We start from the raw sequence: 23,054 nt of genomic DNA on the forward strand, positions 1-23,054 counted from the left end.
AAATTACAAATTATGTTTATATTTCAATTATTTTCATATTATATTCTGCTCTCTAAAATTTGATTGCATATATTCTAAAGATGATAAATTCTGTCTGCTGCAAAATTAAGCTATGGTTGGTGTGGCTATATAACTTATATTTTTTTCGGAAATATACAAGCAAAAAGCCAACGGCACGCGGTGTTCCCAGGCGGTCACCCATCCAAGTACTGACCGCGCCCGACGTTGCTTAACTTCGGTGATCGGACGAGAACCGGTGTGTTCAACGTGGTATGGACGTTGGCGACTGAGGTTAGCAAATATGTTTTCATAATTATGTTAAATACTATCTATATATTTAAAAGGACTTGTCCTCACTGAGTGAGGTAAGACCAGTGGCGTAGCTAGGGTATTTGCTGCCCGGTGCGGCTCGGGGGACTTGATGCCCCTTTCCTGTTGATGACTTCTAAAAAAAAAAGAAAAAAAAAACAACCTTATCGTCAACTTTGATCCCTCTTTTCTCTTGATGAGTTCTAAAAAAAAACAAAGTGATCGTCAACGTTGACTTCTAAACAAAAAACGTAATCGTCGACGTTGACTTCTAAAAAAACGTGATCGTGGACGTTGAGTTCTAAAAAAAACAAAGTGATCGTCGACTTTGATGCCCCTTTCCTTTTGATGCCCGGTGCGGCTTAGAGGACTTGATGCCCTTTAACATGGTATAAGGTCTAAAAACCAAAGAAAAAACACACTAATCGTCGACTTTGATGTCCTTTTCCTGTTGATGCCCGGTGCGACCGCCCCGCTCGCACCCCCCTAGCTACGCCACTGGGTAAGACGCACGCACAGCCGTAATTGCTGATCGTACAAACGTGGAATTTGGACAGATGTTTACTTTCGTAATCTGGACATCCACTAAGAAGGGATTTTGAAAAATTTTAACCCTAAAGGGGTGAAATAGGGGTTAAATGTTTGTATGGAATAAAAAATAAATCGGCACCGATTTTTATAAAATTTGAAATTCAGACTCTTAAAAGGATTTAATTGAACACATGTTTCATAGTTTTCTAGAATTCTCCTCCTAAGGGTGCAAATAAGGGGTTGAAAGTTTGTATATAATTTTTTTTAAATCGCCACCGATTTTTATAAAAATTGAAATTTAGACTCTTAAAAATATTTAATTGATCATGTGTTTCATGGTTTTCTAGAATTCACCCCTAAATAAGCAAGCGAAGCTGCGCGCGTCCGCTAGTCCTAACATAAATCCATTCTGTAATTTTTTATTTCTTTTATTTTTTATAAAGTACAATTATACATAACTTCTACCCTTGAATTAGTACTGCTAAAGTTAAGATTATAAAATATTGTAAAATTCACCTTCCCAAGAAAATTGCATGTCAGTAAATAACGCCTGTAGGCCATTTAAAAAAGAAAACCCTGAACATTTGCTAATAATATAAAATTATAATTTTCTAATATTATATCTGCACAAGTTTAATTTTTGTACGGTTTGGACGAAAATTAAGAAAAATAAATCTTATTGTTTACATCATATACCCATCATATTTACATATCGTTATAAATTATTGACTATACAACTTGGTAGGAACAACTCTGACAAAGAGGCTGACAGAAGAATACGATTGGGCTGGGCAGCGTACGGAAAACTTCGTCAAATCTTCGACTCGCCAGTACCTCAATGCCTGAAATCTCGGGCATTCGACCAGTGCGTTCTTCCGGTCATGACGTACGGGGCGGAGACATGGACTCTAACGAAAGACCTCGTCCACAAATTTCAAGTCGCTCAGCGCGCCATGGAGCGAGCTGTGCTCAGTGTATCTCTTAAGGATAGAAACGAGGAAATCCGGAGGAGAACCAGGGTTACCGACATAGCCCAAAGAATTAGTAAGCTGAAGTAGCAATGGGCGGGGCATATCTGTCGTAGAGCCGACGGCCGCTGGGGCAGACGTGTCTTAGAGTGGAGACCCCATACAAAACGACCGGTGGGACGACCCCCTGCCAGATGGGCCGACGACATAAAGAGATTGGCGGGAAGCGGATGGGTCCGAAAAGCTGAAGATTGAGTGTGGTGGCGAGAATTGGGGAAGGCCTATGTCCAACAGTGGACAAAAGATGGCTGTTGATAATGATGATGATGATAAATTATTGATTTAGACTACTACATATCGGATCTTCAGAATTATAGTTACCTAATTATACCTCATAAAAATATTAAGTTTTGGGATACGTCAAATAAAGATGTGTACAAACACGTTTTTGTACAAAAATATAAATATAAGGCTTATAAAATTATTTTATATGATACAGTAGTAAATGCTTTTTAAATCTACATAAGTAGATACATAAATCAACAATTAAAAAAAATATTTTTTTTCTTTCTCAAAATCATGGTTTTTTTTATTAAAAACTATTTTACCCACCTCTAATTCTATAAAAATCATACCGTTCCCTATTTTCCGCTTGACCCATGAGTGGGGGAACTCAACGCTTCGCTTTGCATTGCTACCAGAAAATTAAAATGTAATATTTAATTCTCCGGGTGGGAATCGAACCCACAACCGTCGCGTCAACGGTCACACGCTTGTACCACTGCGTCACGACGGTTTCTAATAAAAAAAATTAGCATATTACATTGCATTTTCCGCACATACTAACCTGAATAAAAGAAACAATCAGAAAAATAAGACGTAATTTTAATCTACTAACCTTACGTATCGAAATGCTTTAGGCGATTTCCTTTGTATCAATATGGTTTTTAAGCACGACTGTGGCTGTGTGGAATTTCCACGATGGAAAACCCACAAATGGCGTCTTTGGACAGTTTGCCACCAACATTTGTTAAAACTTTCATTCGTCAATTAAATATATTGAAATTAGTTGGCATTGATATTTTTAATGAACCTAAAAAGTATGGTTTAAATTTGTTTAAAATATTAATAATTTTAATTTTCTCGTTATATATGTTTGCTGGAATGGTTTTATACGTTGTAAGAAAAGACGAAATTGGTGTTGAGTTCTTGGAAGTAGTCAGATCAATGACTGTCATTGTGGGGTGTATGCAAGGTAGCATGATTACCATTTTTTTCTTTTTTTCCAGCTACATGTTTGTATCCCGCGTATAGCAGGGTAGGCAGAGAGAATTTAGAGTTAAGACACTCCGATACATTTTCCGCCGTAGACTAGAGGCCGGGCTCTTCTTTGTTACCAGAGCAAACAAATAAAAATAATTCATTTTCCCGATTTATAATAGAACTCACAAATCGGCACCGATTTTTATAAAATTTGAAATTTAGATTTTTAAAAGTATTTAATTGAACACTTGTTTCATCGTTTTCTAGAATTCACCTCCTAAGGGTGCAAATAAGGGGTTGAAAGTTTGTATGGAAAAATCTTTAAATCGCCACCGATTTTTATAAAATATGAAATTTAGACTCTTAAAAATATTTCATTGAACACATGTTTCATGGGTTATTAGAATTCCCCCTAAATACGCAAGCGAAGCTGCGCGCGTCCGCTTATTAATTATATTTTTATTTTTTTCAGCCTTAGTTAAGCTGTCTGTTTTGTTTCTTAATAGAAAAGAAATAAGAGATGTCATAGAAAAGATAGGACAAATATGGCCAATTAATATTGAAAGTGAGGAAAAATTGCAACGCATGCAATTTTGGGTGCAGCGGTTAAATTTTTTTGGGGGTGGTATAGTGATGTTTTTAATTTATATTTAAGAGATAAGTTAACTATATGTAAGTACAAAAACGGCTTAAGTACAATTTCAAAACTATTTGAATTTGGATAGGGATGGTATCACATTTTTGCGAATTTTACGTTGAAAAGATCACTGTTGATCGTTGAAAAGATTTAAGTTTCTTAGTACACATTATTAACTAACGAATATATCTAATTGTTTAAATAAATATGTGCCCCAGCAAATAACTTTCGTTTTTTAGCATTCTTTAAAGCGGCCGTCGTTACATTGGCACTATTTGAATTTGTGCCTCTTGCCATGACAGTTTACGAGTTCAACACTAAAACTGTAGCAAATTACAAATTTACTATACAAATATATTTTTTTCACTACATAGACTCACACTATTTGTATGTGATTGCATACATATATCAGGTGATAACATGTAAGTACTTATTTACGTTCCAAAATAAGTTATATTTAGACTAGGTTAATTTTAAAGTGCTATTTTAGCATCGATACCTTTTATACGAGTGCCTTTTGTATTTTATGAAGAGATATAATTATTAACCTTCTGTGTCGAAATTGTATACTTATACAGGGTGTCCCAGGAGTCAACGATAAAACAAAACCATATATTTTTCTCATAACTGTCATGACTTGGTTTATCACCTGGTTTCGTTTTATCGTTGACTCCTGGGACACCCTGTATATACGGTTATATTTAACTTATTTTTTAGCTACACGCTGTATCTTGTATGTAGCATGTTACGTTAATCTACGACATCCCGCTTCCCATTTTTCGCATAATTCTGGAGGCCTTAGTTGTTGAGCAGTCTCTCTCACGCTTTGCCTCGACACCAGAGCGAAGAAATATAAATATAAAATATGGAATTTTGGGAAACGACCCCACAATCTGTCGCGGTTATAGTCATAGACATAAAGTTCTCCAGCTAATTAAAAGAAGTAAAAAAAAATACATTCTATTTCGTATTCGGTTCCTTGTAAGAGTAATCAAAATCTCAATTTTTTTACATTTCAGGTACATTACTCTATATTTGCATATATATTTCAAGTGAATTACTACAAGTAGCACTGATTCTAGATGTTAGTGCACTTTTTAATCTTCTTAAGATCGACCTGGAAAATGTCATCCCGCCTTCCGATTCTCTTACAGACTTTGAAGAAGATGAAAATTGTGATGACATAAAAGATATTGTTATATTGCATCAGAAACTGTTAAGGTTCTAATAAAACTCATAAGCAACAGTTTAATATATATTTTTTAGAATTGTTTCAATGAAATTTTAATATTTTAAAATTTTTACATGTCAATTTCAGTATTGTCGACGATTTAAATCGAATTTTCGGAAAGATAATTTTTACACAAGTGTCATCATCATCAATAGTGATCTGTTGTTATGGATTTATGGCGCTGGTATACCTATATATTATTTTTTACGTAAAATTTTATTATAATATTATTGTCGTCGTGGAGCAGGGGCACAAGTGTGAATGTAACGCGACGGCTGTGTGTTCGATCCCCACTTGGGGGAATGAATTCATTTGTTCGCTCTGGTACCAAAAAAAAAGCGCGACTTTAATACGTTACGCCACTCAACACCCAATACCTCAAAAATTCTCGGTGGAAGCTGGGAAATGGAGTGTCTTAACACTAAGTTCACTATACTTCTCCGCTATATGCTATATGCAGGATTCAAGCTGCAGCTTGAAGCTGAAAAAAATATCAAGCGTATGTAAAAAAAACCTATCGGTTACTAGCAACGATTTAAAATAACGTAATGAAACACAATTAAAATATAATAAAAGTAAATAGAATATATATTTTTATAGTAATAGCATAATTTTTAGATGGCAGACGGAATGTTCCTTAATTACATAGCGGCCGCCCTAGTGGTCATGTTTGAAATGTTCATTTTATCCTATCCTGGACAAATGCTGGTTGACACGGTAAGTAAACCAAGTACTTGAATTTTCATTCCATTCTCCAGTCTTATATCGAAGTACAAAAGTCGCTAAGATTAAACTATTTATAATATGTTTTAGAGTTTAGATATAGCGGACGCAGCATACGATTGTCAGTGGTATAGAAGAGGCACAAAATTTAGAAAATATATCGCAATAATTATGACAAGGTATGTTTGTTACGCTTATACCACTTAATAAGAGAAAACCTTAATATTCTATGGCCTTAAAGAATTTACAGAACATATGAACTTAAAAGAATTAGCATCCAACACTTTAAAGAATTCTGGCAGCATTAACAAAACAGTTATTAATAAAGCACAGAGAATTGGCAAGGCTAAGGACAAAACAAGGCCAATATTAGATCCACTTTCTCCTAATCTTTTCTCTCATATATTCTAAAGATGATAAATTCTGTCTGCTGCAAAATTAAGCTATGGTTGGTGTGGCTATATAACTTATATTTTTTTCGGAAATATACAAGCAAAAAGCCAACGGCACGCGGTGTTCCCAGGCGGTCACCCATCCAAGTACTGAACGCGCCCGACGTTGCTTAACTTCGGTGATCGGACGAGAACCGGTGTGTTCAACGTGGTATGGACGTTGGCGACTGAGGTTAGCAAATATGTTTTCATAATTATGTTAAATACTATCTATATATTTAAAAGGACTTGTCCTCACTGAGTGAGGTAAGACCAGTGGCGTAGCTAGGGTATTTGCTGCCCGGAGCGGCTCGGGGGACTTGATGCCCCTTTCCTGTTGATGACTTCTAAAAAAAAAAGAAAAAAAAAACAACCTTATCGTCAACTTTGATCCCTCTTTTCTCTTGATGAGTTCTAAAAAAAAAACAAAGTGATCGTCAACGTTGACTTCTAAACAAAAAACGTAATCGTCGACGTTGACTTCTAAAAAAACGTGATCGTGGACGTTGAGTTCTAAAAAAAACAAAGTGATCGTCGACTTTGATGCCCCTTTCCTTTTGATGCCCGGTGCGGCTTAGAGGACTTGATGCCCTTTAACATGGTATAAGGTCTAAAAAACAAAGAAAAAACACACTAATCGTCGACTTTGATGTCCTTTTCCTGTTGATGCCCGGTGCGACCGCCCCGCTCGCACCCCCCTAGCTACGCCACTGGGTAAGACGCACGCACAGCCGTAATTGCTGATCGTAAAAACGTGGAATTTGGACAGATGTTTACTTTCGTAATCTGGACATCCACTAAGAAGGGATTTTGAAAAATTTTAACCCTAAAGGGGTGAAATAGGGGTTAAATGTTTGTATGGAATAAAAAATAAATCGGCACCGATTTTTATAAAATTTAAAATTCAGACTCTTAAAAGGATTTAATTGATCATGTGTTTCATGGTTTTCTAGAATTCACCCCTAAATAAGCAAGCGAAGCTGCGCGCGTCCGCTAGTCCTAACATAAATCCATTCTGTAATTTTTTATTTCTTTTATTTTTTATAAAGTACAATTATACATAACTTCTACCCTTGAATTAGTACTGCTAAAGTTAAGATTATAAAATATTGTAAAATTCACCTTCCCAAGAAAATTGCATGTCCGTAAATAACGCCTGTAGGCCATTTAAAAAAGAAAACCCTGAACATTTGCTAATAATATAAAATTATAATTTTCTAATATTATATCTGCACAAGTTTAATTTTTGTACGGTTTGGACGAAAATTAAGAAAAATAAATCTTATTGTTTACATCATATACCTATCATATTTACATATCGTTATAAATTATTGACTATACAACTTGGTAGGAACAACTCTGACAAAGAGGCTGACAGAAGAATACGATTGGGCTGGGCAGCGTACGGAAAACTTCGTCAAATCTTCGACTCGCCAGTACCTCAATTCCTGAAATCTCGGACATTCGACCAGTGCGTTCTTCCGGTCATGACGTACGGGGCGGAGACATGGACTCTAACGAAAGGCCTCGTCCACAAATTTCAAGTCGCTCAGCGCGCCATGGAGCGAGCTGTGCTCAGTGTATCTCTTAAGGATAGAAACGAGGAAATCCGGAGGAGAACCAGGGTTACCGACATAGCCCAAAGAATTAGTAAGCTGAAGTAGGAATGGGCGGGGCATATCTGTCGTAGAGCCGACGGCCGCTGGGGCAGACGTGTCTTAGAGTGGAGACCCCATACAAAACGACCGGTGGGACGACCCCCTGCCAGATGGGCCGACGACATAAAGAGATTGGCGGGAAGCGGATGGGTCCGAAAAGCTGAAGAGCGAGAAGAGCTGAAGCGAGAATTGGGGAAGGCCTATGTCCAACAGTGGACAAAGGATGGCTGTTGATGATGATGATGATAAATTATTGATTTAGACTAATACATATCGGATCTTTAGAATTATAAAAATTAAAAAAGAGTTTCTTGCCGGTTCTTCTCAGCAGAACTGCTTTCCGAACCTGTGGTAGCTTTTTGTTGGCATGTACATACGACGATTCAAAAGAGCTTTTAATGGTTTATTTGAATAAAGAAAATTTTGAATTTAGAATTTTTTATAGTTACATAATTATACCTCTTAAAATATCAAGTTTTGGGAAACGTCCAATAAATATGTGTACAAACACGTTTTTGTACAAAAATTAGGCTTATAAAATCATTTTATATGATACAGTAGTAAATGCTTTTTAAATCTACATAAGTAGATACATAAATCAACAATTAAAAAAAATATTTTTTTTCTTTCTCAAAATCATGGTTTTTTCTATTAAAAATATTTTACCCACCTCTAATTCTATAGAAATCATACCGTTCCCTATTTTCCGCTTGACGCATGAGTGGGGGAACTCAACGCTTCGCTTTGCATTGCTACCAGAAAATTAAAATGTAATATTTAATTCTCCGGGTGGGAATCGAACCCACAACCGTCGCGTCAACGGTCACACGCTTGTACCACTGCGTCACGACGGTTTCTAATAAAAAAAATTAGCATATTACATTGCATTTTCCGCACATACTAACCTGAATAAAAGAAACAATCAGAAAAATAAGACGTAATTTTAATCTACTAACCTTACGTATCGAAATGCTTTAGGCGATTTCCTTTGTATCAATATGGTTTTTAAGCACGACTGTGGCTTTACGGGATCATTTCCACCATAATTTCCACGATGGAAAACCCACAAATGGCGTCTTTGGACAGTTTGCCACCAACATTTGTTAAAACTTTCATTCGTCAATTAAATATATTGAAATTAGTTGGCATTGATATTTTTAATGAACCTAAAAAGTATGCTTTAAATTTGTTTAAAATATTAATAATTTTAATTTTCTCGTTATATATGTTTGCTGGAATGGTTTTATACGTTGTAAGAAAAGACGAAATTGGTGTTGAGTTCTTGGAAGTAGTCAGATCAATGACTGTCATTGTGGGGTGTATGCAAGGTAGCATGATTACCATTTTTTTCTTTTTTTCCAGCTACATGTTTGTATCCCGCGTATAGCAGGGTAGGCAGAGAGAATTTAGAGTTAAGACACTCCGATACATTTTCCGCCGTAGACTAGAGGCCGGGCTCTTCTTTGTTACCAGAGCAAACAAATAAAAATAATTAATTTTCCCGATTTATAATAGAACTCACAAATCGGCACCGATTTTTATAAAATTTGAAATTTTGATTTTTAAAAGTATTTAATTGAACACTTGTTTCATCGTTTTCTAGAATTCACCTCCTAAGGGTGCAAATAAGGGGTTGAAAGTTTGTATGGAAAAATCTTTAAATCGCCACCGATTTTTATAAAATATGAAATTTAGACTCTTAAAAATATTTCATTGAACACATGTTTCATGGGTTATTAGAATTCCCCCTAAATACGCAAGCGAAGCTGCGCGCGTCCGCTTATTAATTATATTTTTATTTTTTTTCAGCCTTAGTTAAGCTGTCTGTTTTGTTTCTTAATAGAAAAGAAATAAGAGATGTCATAGAAAAGATAGGACAAATATGGCCAATTAATATTGAAAGTGAGGAAAAATTGCAACGCATGCAATTTTGGGTGCAGCGGTTAAATTTTTTTGGGGGTGGTATAGTGATGTTTTTAATTTATATTTAAGAGATAAGTTAACTATACGTAAGTACAAAAACGGCTTAAGTACAATTTCAAAACTATTTGAATTTGGATAGGGATGGAATCACATTTTTGCGAATTTTACGTTGAAAAGATCACTGTTGATCGTTGAAAAGATTTAAGTTTCTTAGTACACATTATTAACTAACGAATATATCTAATTGTTTAAATAAATATGTGCCCCGGCAAATAACTTTCGTTTTTAGCATTCTTTAAAGCGGCCGTCGTTACATTGGCACTATTTGAATTTGTGCCTCTTGCCATGACAGTTTACGAGTTCAACACTAAAACTGTAGCAAATTACAAATTTACTATACAAATATATTTTTTTCACTACATAGACTCACACTATTTGTATGTGATTGCATACATATATCAGGTGATAACATGTAAGTACTTATTTACGTTCCAAAATAAGTTATAATTAGACTAGGTTAATTTTAAAGTGCTATTTTAGAATCGATACCTTTTATACGAGTGCCTTTTGTATTTTATGAAGAGATATAATTATTAACCTTCTGTGTCGAAATTGTATACTTATACAGGGTGTCCCAGGAGTCAACGATAAAACAAAACCATATATTTTTCTCATAACTGTCATGACTTGGTTTATCACCTGGTTTCGTTTTATCGTTGACTCCTGGGACACCCTGTATATACGGTTATATTTAACTTATTTTTTAGCTACACGCTGTATCTTGTATGTAGCATGTTACGTTAATCTACGACATCCCGCTTCCCATTTTTCGCATAATTCTGGAGGCCTTAGTTGTTGAGCAGTCTCTCTCACGCTTTGCCTCGACACCAGAGCGAAGAAATATAAATATAAAATATGGAATTTTGGGAAACGACCCCACAATCTGTCGCGGTTATAGTCATAGACATAAAGTTCTCCAGCTAATTAAAAGAAGTAAAAAAAATTACATTCTATTTCGTATTCGGTTCCTTGTAAGAGTAATCAAAATCTCAATTTTTTTACATTTCAGGTACATTACTCTATATTTGCATATATATTTCAAGTGAATTACTACAAGTAGCACTGATTCTAGATGTTAGTGCACTTTTTAATCTTCTTAAGATCGACCTGGAAAATGTCATCCCGCCTTCCGATTCTCTTACAGACTTTGAAGAAGATGAAAATTGTGATGACATAAAAGATATTGTTATATTGCATCAGAAACTGTTAAGGTTCTAATAAAACTCATAAGCAACAATTTAATATATATTTTTTAGAATTGTTTCAATGAAATTTTAATATTTTAAAATTTTTACATGTCAATTTCAGTATTGTCGACGATTTAAATCGAATTTTCGGAAAGATAATTTTTACACAAGTGTCATCATCATCAATAGTGATCTGTTGTTATGGATTTATGGCGCTGGTATACCTATATATTATTTTTTACGTAAAATTTTATTATAATATTATTGTCGTCGTGGAGCAGGGGCACAAGTGTGAATGTAACGCGACGGCTGTGTGTTCGATCCCCACTTGGGGGAATGAATTCATTTGTTCGCTCTGGTACCAAAAAAAAAGCGCGACTTTAATACGTTACGCCACTCAACACCCAATACCTCAAAAATTCTCGGTGGAAGCTGGGAAATGGAGTGTCTTAACACTAAGTTCACTATACTTCTCCGCTATATGCTATATGCAGGATTCAAGCTGCAGCTTGAAGCTGAAAAAAATATCAAGCGTATGTAAAAAAAACCTATCGGTTACTAGCAACGATTTAAAATAACGTAATGAAACACAATTAAAATATAATAAAAGTAAATAGAATATATATTTTTATAGTAATAGCATAATTTTTAGATGGCAGACGGAATGTTCCTTAATTACATAGCGGCCGCCCTAGTGGTCATGTTTGAAATGTTCATTTTATCCTATCCTGGACAAATGCTGGTTGACACGGTAAGTAAACCAAGTACTTGAATTTTCATTCCATTCTCCAGTCTTATATCGAAGTACAAAAGTCGCTAAGATTAAACTATTTATAATATGTTTTAGAGTTTAGATATAGCGGACGCAGCATACGATTGTCAGTGGTATAGAAGAGGCACAAAATTTAGAAAATATATCGCAATAATTATGACAAGGTATGTTTGTTACGCTTATACCACTTAATAAGAGAAAACCTTAATATTCTATGGCCTTAAAGAATTTACAGAACATATGAACTTAAAAGAATTAGCATCCAACACTTTAAAGAATTCTGGCAGCATTAACAAAACAGTTATTAATAAAGCACAGAGAATTGGCAAGGCTAAGGACAAAACAAGGCCAATATTAGATCCACTTTCTCCTAATCTTTTCTCTCATATATTCTAAAGATGATAAATTCTGTCTGCTGCAAAATTAAGCTATGGTTGGTGTGGCTATATAACTTATATTTTTTTCGGAAATATACAAGCAAAAAGCCAACGGCACGCGGTGTTCCCAGGCGGTCACCCATCCAAGTACTGAACGCGCCCGACGTTGCTTAACTTCGGTGATCGGACGAGAACCGGTGTGTTCAACGTGGTATGGACGTTGGCGACTGAGGTTAGCAAATATGTTTTCATAATTATGTTAAATACTATCTATATATTTAAAAGGACTTGTCCTCACTGAGTGAGGTAAGACCAGTGGCGTAGCTAGGGTATTTGCTGCCCGGAGCGGCTCGGGGGACTTGATGCCCCTTTCCTGTTGATGACTTCTAAAAAAAAAAGAAAAAAAAAACAACCTTATCGTCAACTTTGATCCCTCTTTTCTCTTGATGAGTTCTAAAAAAAAAACAAAGTGATCGTCAACGTTGACTTCTAAACAAAAAACGTAATCGTCGACGTTGACTTCTAAAAAAACGTGATCGTGGACGTTGAGTTCTAAAAAAAACAAAGTGATCGTCGACTTTGATGCCCCTTTCCTTTTGATGCCCGGTGCGGCTTAGAGGACTTGATGCCCTTTAACATGGTATAAGGTCTAAAAAACAAAGAAAAAACACACTAATCGTCGACTTTGATGTCCTTTTCCTGTTGATGCCCGGTGCGACCGCCCCGCTCGCACCCCCCTAGCTACGCCACTGGGTAAGACGCACGCACAGCCGTAATTGCTGATCGTAAAAACGTGGAATTTGGACAGATGTTTACTTTCGTAATCTGGACATCCACTAAGAAGGGATTTTGAAAAATTTTAACCCTAAAGGGGTGAAATAGGGGTTAAATGTTTGTATGGAATAAAAAATAAATCGGCACCGATTTTTATAAAATTTAAAATTCAGACTCTTAAAAGGATTTAATTGATCATGTGTTTCATGGTTTTCTAGAATTCACCCCTAAATAAGCAAGCGAAGCTGCGCGCGTCCGCTAGTCCTAACATAAATCCATTCTGTAATTTTTTATTTCTTTTATTTTTTATAAAGTACAATTATACATAACTTCTACCCTTGAATTAGTACTGCTAAAGTTAAGATTATAAAATATTGTAAAATTCACCTTCCCAAGAAAATTGCATGTCCGTAAATAACGCCTGTAGGCCATTTAAAAAAGAAAACCCTGAACATTTGCTAATAATATAAAATTATAATTTTCTAATATTATATCTGCACAAGTTTAATTTTTGTACGGTTTGGACGAAAATTAAGAAAAATAAATCTTATTGTTTACATCATATACCTATCATATTTACATATCGTTATAAATTATTGACTATACAACTTGGTAGGAACAACTCTGACAAAGAGGCTGACAGAAGAATACGATTGGGCTGGGCAGCGTACGGAAAACTTCGTCAAATCTTCGACTCGCCAGTACCTCAATTCCTGAAATCTCGGACATTCGACCAGTGCGTTCTTCCGGTCATGACGTACGGGGCGGAGACATGGACTCTAACGAAAGGCCTCGTCCACAAATTTCAAGTCGCTCAGCGCGCCATGGAGCGAGCTGTGCTCAGTGTATCTCTTAAGGATAGAAACGAGGAAATCCGGAGGAGAACCAGGGTTACCGACATAGCCCAAAGAATTAGTAAGCTGAAGTAGGAATGGGCGGGGCATATCTGTCGTAGAGCCGACGGCCGCTGGGGCAGACGTGTCTTAGAGTGGAGACCCCATACAAAACGACCGGTGGGACGACCCCCTGCCAGATGGGCCGACGACATAAAGAGATTGGCGGGAAGCGGATGGGTCCGAAAAGCTGAAGAGCGAGAAGAGCTGAAGCGAGAATTGGGGAAGGCCTATGTCCAACAGTGGACAAAGGATGGCTGTTGATGATGATGATGATAAATTATTGATTTAGACTAATACATATCGGATCTTTAGAATTATAAAAATTAAAAAAGAGTTTCTTGCCGGTTCTTCTCAGCAGAACTGCTTTCCGAACCTGTGGTAGCTTTTTGTTGGCATGTACATACGACGATTCAAAAGAGCTTTTAATGGTTTATTTGAATAAAGAAAATTTTGAATTTAGAATTTTTTATAGTTACATAATTATACCTCTTAAAATATCAAGTTTTGGGAAACGTCCAATAAATATGTGTACAAACACGTTTTTGTACAAAAATTAGGCTTATAAAATCATTTTATATGATACAGTAGTAAATGCTTTTTAAATCTACATAAGTAGATACATAAATCAACAATTAAAAAAAATATTTTTTTTCTTTCTCAAAATCATGGTTTTTTCTATTAAAAATATTTTACCCACCTCTAATTCTATAGAAATCATACCGTTCCCTATTTTCCGCTTGACGCATGAGTGGGGGAACTCAACGCTTCGCTTTGCATTGCTACCAGAAAATTAAAATGTAATATTTAATTCTCCGGGTGGGAATCGAACCCACAACCGTCGCGTCAACGGTCACACGCTTGTACCACTGCGTCACGACGGTTTCTAATAAAAAAAATTAGCATATTACATTGCATTTTCCGCACATACTAACCTGAATAAAAGAAACAATCAGAAAAATAAGACGTAATTTTAATCTACTAACCTTACGTATCGAAATGCTTTAGGCGATTTCCTTTGTATCAATATGGTTTTTAAGCACGACTGTGGCTTTACGGGATCATTTCCACCATAATTTCCACGATGGAAAACCCACAAATGGCGTCTTTGGACAGTTTGCCACCAACATTTGTTAAAACTTTCATTCGTCAATTAAATATATTGAAATTAGTTGGCATTGATATTTTTAATGAACCTAAAAAGTATGCTTTAAATTTGTTTAAAATATTAATAATTTTAATTTTCTCGTTATATATGTTTGCTGGAATGGTTTTATACGTTGTAAGAAAAGACGAAATTGGTGTTGAGTTCTTGGAAGTAGTCAGATCAATGACTGTCATTGTGGGGTGTATGCAAGGTAGCATGATTACCATTTTTTTCTTTTTTTCCAGCTACATGTTTGTATCCCGCGTATAGCAGGGTAGGCAGAGAGAATTTAGAGTTAAGACACTCCGATACATTTTCCGCCGTAGACTAGAGGCCGGGCTCTTCTTTGTTACCAGAGCAAACAAATAAAAATAATTAATTTTCCCGATTTATAATAGAACTCACAAATCGGCACCGATTTTTATAAAATTTGAAATTTTGATTTTTAAAAGTATTTAATTGAACACTTGTTTCATCGTTTTCTAGAATTCACCTCCTAAGGGTGCAAATAAGGGGTTGAAAGTTTGTATGGAAAAATCTTTAAATCGCCACCGATTTTTATAAAATATGAAATTTAGACTCTTAAAAATATTTCATTGAACACATGTTTCATGGGTTATTAGAATTCCCCCTAAATACGCAAGCGAAGCTGCGCGCGTCCGCTTATTAATTATATTTTTATTTTTTTTCAGCCTTAGTTAAGCTGTCTGTTTTGTTTCTTAATAGAAAAGAAATAAGAGATGTCATAGAAAAGATAGGACAAATATGGCCAATTAATATTGAAAGTGAGGAAAAATTGCAACGCATGCAATTTTGGGTGCAGCGGTTAAATTTTTTTGGGGGTGGTATAGTGATGTTTTTAATTTATATTTAAGAGATAAGTTAACTATATGTAAGTACAAAAACGGCTTAAGTACAATTTCAAAACTATTTGAATTTGGATAGGGATGGAATCACATTTTTGCGAATTTTACGTTGAAAAGATCACTGTTGATCGTTGAAAAGATTTAAGTTTCTTAGTACACATTATTAACTAACGAATATATCTAATTGTTTAAATAAATATGTGCCCCGGCAAATAACTTTCGTTTTTAGCATTCTTTAAAGCGGCCGTCGTTACATTGGCACTATTTGAATTTGTGCCTCTTGCCATGACAGTTTACGAGTTCAACACTAAAACTGTAGCAAATTACAAATTTACTATACAAATATATTTTTTTCACTACATAGACTCACACTATTTGTATGTGATTGCATACATATATCAGGTGATAACATGTAAGTACTTATTTACGTTCCAAAATAAGTTATAATTAGACTAGGTTAATTTTAAAGTGCTATTTTAGAATCGATACCTTTTATACGAGTGCCTTTTGTATTTTATGAAGAGATATAATTATTAACCTTCTGTGTCGAAATTGTATACTTATACAGGGTGTCCCAGGAGTCAACGATAAAACAAAACCATATATTTTTCTCATAACTGTCATGACTTGGTTTATCACCTGGTTTCGTTTTATCGTTGACTCCTGGGACACCCTGTATATACGGTTATATTTAACTTATTTTTTAGCTACACGCTGTATCTTGTATGTAGCATGTTACGTTAATCTACGACATCCCGCTTCCCATTTTTCGCATAATTCTGGAGGCCTTAGTTGTTGAGCAGTCTCTCTCACGCTTTGCCTCGACACCAGAGCGAAGAAATATAAATATAAAATATGGAATTTTGGGAAACGACCCCACAATCTGTCGCGGTTATAGTCATAGACATAAAGTTCTCCAGCTAATTAAAAGAAGTAAAAAAAATTACATTCTATTTCGTATTCGGTTCCTTGTAAGAGTAATCAAAATCTCAATTTTTTTACATTTCAGGTACATTACTCTATATTTGCATATATATTTCAAGTGAATTACTACAAGTAGCACTGATTCTAGATGTTAGTGCACTTTTTAATCTTCTTAAGATCGACCTGGAAAATGTCATCCCGCCTTCCGATTCTCTTACAGACTTTGAAGAAGATGAAAATTGTGATGACATAAAAGATATTGTTATATTGCATCAGAAACTGTTAAGGTTCTAATAAAACTCATAAGCAACAATTTAATATATATTTTTTAGAATTGTTTCAATGAAATTTTAATATTTTAAAATTTTTACATGTCAATTTCAGTATTGTCGACGATTTAAATCGAATTTTCGGAAAGATAATTTTTACACAAGTGTCATCATCATCAATAGTGATCTGTTGTTATGGATTTATGGCGCTGGTATACCTATATATTATTTTTTACGTAAAATTTTATTATAATATTATTGTCGTCGTGGAGCAGGGGCACAAGTGTGAATGTAACGCGACGGCTGTGTGTTCGATCCCCACTTGGGGGAATGAATTCATTTGTTCGCTCTGGTACCAAAAAAAAAGCGCGACTTTAATACGTTACGCCACTCAACACCCAATACCTCAAAAATTCTCGGTGGAAGCTGGGAAATGGAGTGTCTTAACACTAAGTTCACTATACTTCTCCGCTATATGCTATATGCAGGATTCAAGCTGCAGCTTGAAGCTGAAAAAAATATCAAGCGTATGTAAAAAAAACCTATCGGTTACTAGCAACGATTTAAAATAACGTAATGAAACACAATTAAAATATAATAAAAGTAAATAGAATATATATTTTTATAGTAATAGCATAATTTTTAGATGGCAGACGGAATGTTCCTTAATTACATAGCGGCCGCCCTAGTGGTCATGTTTGAAATGTTCATTTTATCCTATCCTGGACAAATGCTGGTTGACACGGTAAGTAAACCAAGTACTTGAATTTTCATTCCATTCTCCAGTCTTATATCGAAGTACAAAAGTCGCTAAGATTAAACTATTTATAATATGTTTTAGAGTTTAGATATAGCGGACGCAGCATACGATTGTCAGTGGTATAGAAGAGGCACAAAATTTAGAAAATATATCGCAATAATTATGACAAGGTATGTTTGTTACGCTTATACCACTTAATAAGAGAAAACCTTAATATTCTATGGCCTTAAAGAATTTACAGAACATATGAACTTAAAAGAATTAGCATCCAACACTTTAAAGAATTCTGGCAGCATTAACAAAACAGTTATTAATAAAGCACAGAGAATTGGCAAGGCTAAGGACAAAACAAGGCCAATATTAGATCCACTTTCTCCTAATCTTTTCTCTCATATATTCTAAAGATGATAAATTCTGTCTGCTGCAAAATTAAGCTATGGTTGGTGTGGCTATATAACTTATATTTTTTTCGGAAATATACAAGCAAAAAGCCAACGGCACGCGGTGTTCCCAGGCGGTCACCCATCCAAGTACTGAACGCGCCCGACGTTGCTTAACTTCGGTGATCGGACGAGAACCGGTGTGTTCAACGTGGTATGGACGTTGGCGACTGAGGTTAGCAAATATGTTTTCATAATTATGTTAAATACTATCTATATATTTAAAAGGACTTGTCCTCACTGAGTGAGGTAAGACCAGTGGCGTAGCTAGGGTATTTGCTGCCCGGAGCGGCTCGGGGGACTTGATGCCCCTTTCCTGTTGATGACTTCTAAAAAAAAAAGAAAAAAAAAACAACCTTATCGTCAACTTTGATCCCTCTTTTCTCTTGATGAGTTCTAAAAAAAAAACAAAGTGATCGTCAACGTTGACTTCTAAACAAAAAACGTAATCGTCGACGTTGACTTCTAAAAAAACGTGATCGTGGACGTTGAGTTCTAAAAAAAACAAAGTGATCGTCGACTTTGATGCCCCTTTCCTTTTGATGCCCGGTGCGGCTTAGAGGACTTGATGCCCTTTAACATGGTATAAGGTCTAAAAAACAAAGAAAAAACACACTAATCGTCGACTTTGATGTCCTTTTCCTGTTGATGCCCGGTGCGACCGCCCCGCTCGCACCCCCCTAGCTACGCCACTGGGTAAGACGCACGCACAGCCGTAATTGCTGATCGTACAAACGTGGAATTTGGACAGATGTTTACTTTCGTAATCTGGACATCCACTAAGAAGGGATTTTGAAAAATTTTAACCCTAAAGGGGTGAAATATGGGTTAAATGTTTGTATGGAATAAAAAATAAATCGGCACCGATTTTTATAAAATTTAAAATTCAGACTCTTAAAAGGATTTAATTGATCATGTGTTTCATGGTTTTCTAGAATTCACCCCTAAATAAGCAAGCGAAGCTGCGCGCGTCCGCTAGTCCTAACATAAATCCATTGTGTAATTTTTTATTTCTTTTATTTTTTATAAAGTACAATTATACATAACTTCTACCCTTGAATTAGTACTGCTAAAGTTAAGATTATAAAATATTGTAAAATTCACCTTCCCAAGAAAATTGCATGTCCGTAAATAACGCCTGTAGGCCATTTAAAAAAGAAAACCCTGAACATTTGCTAATAATATAAAATTATAATTTTCTAATATTATATCTGCACAAGTTTAATTTTTGTACGGTTTGGACGAAAATTAAGAAAAATAAATTTTATTGTTTACATCATATACCTATCATATTTACATATCGTTATAAATTATTGACTATACAACTTGGTAGGAACAACTCTGACAAAGAGGCTGACAGAAGAATACGATTGGGCTGGGCAGCGTACGGAAAACTTCGTCAAATCTTCGACTCGCCAGTACCTCAATTCCTGAAATCTCGGACATTCGACCAGTGCGTTCTTCCGGTCATGACGTACGGGGCGGAGACATGGACTCTAACGAAAGGCCTCGTCCACAAATTTCAAGTCGCTCAGCGCGCCATGGAGCGAGCTGTGCTCAGTGTATCTCTTAAGGATAGAAACGAGGAAATCCGGAGGAGAACCAGGGTTACCGACATAGCCCAAAGAATTAGTAAGCTGAAGTAGGAATGGGCGGGGCATATCTGTCGTAGAGCCGACGGCCGCTGGGGCAGACGTGTCTTAGAGTGGAGACCCCATACAAAACGACCGGTGGGAGGACCCCCTGCCAGATGGGCCGACGACATAAAGAGATTGGCGGGAAGCGGATGGGTCCGAAAAGCTGAAGAGCGAGAAGAGCTGAAGCGAGAATTGGGGAAGGCCTATGTCCAACAGTGGACAAAGGATGGCTGTTGATGATGATGATGATAAATTATTGATTTAGACTAATACATATCGGATCTTTAGAATTATAAAAATTAAAAAAGAGTTTCTTGCCGGTTCTTCTCAGCAGAACTGCTTTCCGAACCTGTGGTAGCTTTTTGTTGGCATGTACATACGACGATTCAAAAGAGCTTTTAATGGTTTATTTGAATAAAGAAAATTTTGAATTTAGAATTTTTTATAGTTACATAATTATACCTCTTAAAATATCAAGTTTTGGGAAACGTCCAATAAATATGTGTACAAACACGTTTTTGTACAAAAATTAGGCTTATAAAATCATTTTATATGATACAGTAGTAAATGCTTTTTAAATCTACATAAGTAGATACATAAATCAACAATTAAAAAAAATATTTTTTTTCTTTCTCAAAATCATGGTTTTTTCTATTAAAAATATTTTACCCACCTCTAATTCTATAGAAATCATACCGTTCCCTATTTTCCGCTTGACGCATGAGTGGGGGAACTCAACGCTTCGCTTTGCATTGCTACCAGAAAATTAAAATGTAATATTTAATTCTCCGGGTGGGAATCGAACCCACAACCGTCGCGTCAACGGTCACACGCTTGTACCACTGCGTCACGACGGTTTCTAATAAAAAAAATTAGCATATTACATTGCATTTTCCGCACATACTAACCTGAATAAAAGAAACAATCAGAAAAATAAGACGTAATTTTAATCTACTAACCTTACGTATCGAAATGCTTTAGGCGATTTCCTTTGTATCAATATGGTTTTTAAGCACGACTGTGGCTTTACGGGATCATTTCCACCATAATTTCCACGATGGAAAACCCACAAATGGCGTCTTTGGACAGTTTGCCACCAACATTTGTTAAAACTTTCATTCGTCAATTAAATATATTGAAATTAGTTGGCATTGATATTTTTAATGAACCTAAAAAGTATGCTTTAAATTTGTTTAAAATATTAATAATTTTAATTTTCTCGTTATATATGTTTGCTGGAATGGTTTTATACGTTGTAAGAAAAGACGAAATTGGTGTTGAGTTCTTGGAAGTAGTCAGATCAATGACTGTCATTGTGGGGTGTATGCAAGGTAGCATAATTACCATTTTTTTCTTTTTTTCCAGCTACATGTTTGTATCCCGCGTATAGCAGGGTAGGCAGAGAGAATTTAGAGTTAAGACACTCCGATACATTTTCCGCCGTAGACTAGAGGCCGGGCTCTTCTTTGTTACCAGAGCAAACAAATAAAAATAATTAATTTTCCCGATTTATAATAGAACTCACAAATCGGCACCGATTTTTATAAAATTTGAAATTTTGATTTTTAAAAGTATTTAATTGAACACTTGTTTCATCGTTTTCTAGAATTCACCTCCTAAGGGTGCAAATAAGGGGTTGAAAGTTTGTATGGAAAAATCTTTAAATCGCCACCGATTTTTATAAAATATGAAATTTAGACTCTTAAAAATATTTCATTGAACACATGTTTCATGGGTTATTAGAATTCCCCCTAAATACGCAAGCGAAGCTGCGCGCGTCCGCTTATTAATTATATTTTTATTTTTTTTCAGCCTTAGTTAAGCTGTCTGTTTTGTTTCTTAATAGAAAAGAAATAAGAGATGTCATAGAAAAGATAGGACAAATATGGCCAATTAATATTGAAAGTGAGGAAAAATTGCAACGCATGCAATTTTGGGTGCAGCGGTTAAATTTTTTTGGGGGTGGTATAGTGATGTTTTTAATTTATATTTAAGAGATAAGTTAACTATATGTAAGTACAAAAACGGCTTAAGTACAATTTCAAAACTATTTGAATTTGGATAGGGATGGAATCACATTTTTGCGAATTTTACGTTGAAAAGATCACTGTTGATCGTTGAAAAGATTTAAGTTTCTTAGTACACATTATTAACTAACGAATATATCTAATTGTTTAAATAAATATGTGCCCCAGCAAATAACTTTCGTTTTTAGCATTCTTTAAAGCGGCCGTCGTTACATTGGCACTATTTGAATTTGTGCCTCTTGCCATGACAGTTTACGAGTTCAACACTAAAACTGTAGCAAATTACAAATTTACTATACAAATATATTTTTTTCACTACATAGACTCACACTATTTGTATGTGATTGCATACATATATCAGGTGATAACATGTAAGTACTTATTTACGTTCCAAAATAAGTTATAATTAGACTAGGTTAATTTTAAAGTGCTATTTTAGAATCGATACCTTTTATACGAGTGCCTTTTGTATTTTATGAAGAGATATAATTATTAACCTTCTGTGTCGAAATTGTATACTTATACAGGGTGTCCCAGGAGTCAACGATAAAACAAAACCATATATTTTTCTCATAACTGTCATGACTTGGTTTATCACCTGGTTTCGTTTTATCGTTGACTCCTGGGACACCCTGTATATACGGTTATATTTAACTTATTTTTTAGCTACACGCTGTATCTTGTATGTAGCATGTTACGTTAATCTACGACATCCCGCTTCCCATTTTTCGCATAATTCTGGAGGCCTTAGTTGTTGAGCAGTCTCTCTCACGCTTTGCCTCGACACCAGAGCGAAGAAATATAAATATAAAATATGGAATTTTGGGAAACGACCCCACAATCTGTCGCGGTTATAGTCATAGACATAAAGTTCTCCAGCTAATTAAAAGAAGTAAAAAAAATTACATTCTATTTCGTATTCGGTTCCTTGTAAGAGTAATCAAAATCTCAATTTTTTTACATTTCAGGTACATTACTCTATATTTGCATATATATTTCAAGTGAATTACTACAAGTAGCACTGATTCTAGATGTTAGTGCACTTTTTAATCTTCTTAAGATCGACCTGGAAAATGTCATCCCGCCTTCCGATTCTCTTACAGACTTTGAAGAAGATGAAAATTGTGATGACATAAAAGATATTGTTATATTGCATCAGAAACTGTTAAGGTTCTAATAAAACTCATAAGCAACAATTTAATATATATTTTTTAGAATTGTTTCAATGAAATTTTAATATTTTAAAA

At 35.2% G+C, this 23,054-nt stretch overlaps 1 protein-coding gene and 4 non-coding genes across 5 annotated transcripts; 1 reads left to right on the plus strand and 4 right to left on the minus strand.

Moving 5' to 3' along the window:
- Positions 1 to 165: 165 nt before the first annotated feature.
- Positions 166 to 284, minus strand: LOC146530910 (5S ribosomal RNA). The gene has a single exon (XR_014878877.1). It is a non-coding gene; the product is annotated as a 5S ribosomal RNA (ribosomal RNA).
- Positions 285 to 2,789: 2,505 nt separating this feature from the next.
- Positions 2,790 to 4,270, plus strand: LOC146530911 (uncharacterized). The gene is made up of 4 exons (XM_085199518.1): positions 2,790 to 3,063; positions 3,544 to 3,706; positions 3,797 to 3,801; positions 3,948 to 4,270. The coding sequence occupies exons 1-4, from the start codon at positions 2,790 to 2,792 to the stop codon at positions 4,172 to 4,174; spliced, it is 669 nt and encodes a 222-aa protein (XP_085055644.1). The 3' UTR covers positions 4,175 to 4,270.
- Positions 4,271 to 6,160: 1,890 nt separating this feature from the next.
- On the minus strand, positions 6,161 to 6,279 carry LOC146530912 (5S ribosomal RNA). The gene has a single exon (XR_014878879.1). It is a non-coding gene; the product is annotated as a 5S ribosomal RNA (ribosomal RNA).
- Positions 6,280 to 12,176: 5,897 nt separating this feature from the next.
- On the minus strand, positions 12,177 to 12,295 carry LOC146530913 (5S ribosomal RNA). Its single transcript, XR_014878880.1, has one exon. It is a non-coding gene; the product is annotated as a 5S ribosomal RNA (ribosomal RNA).
- A 5,897-nt stretch (positions 12,296 to 18,192) lies between these two features.
- On the minus strand, positions 18,193 to 18,311 carry LOC146530914 (5S ribosomal RNA). Its single transcript, XR_014878871.1, has one exon. It is a non-coding gene; the product is annotated as a 5S ribosomal RNA (ribosomal RNA).
- Between the last annotated feature and the right edge of the window lie 4,743 nt (positions 18,312 to 23,054).

This window comes from Heliconius melpomene, chromosome 16, assembly GCF_056956725.1.
Source record: "Heliconius melpomene rosina isolate 202511_hmr_F chromosome 16, ASM5695672v1, whole genome shotgun sequence".
Classification (NCBI taxonomy): Eukaryota; Metazoa; Arthropoda; class Insecta; order Lepidoptera; family Nymphalidae; genus Heliconius; species Heliconius melpomene.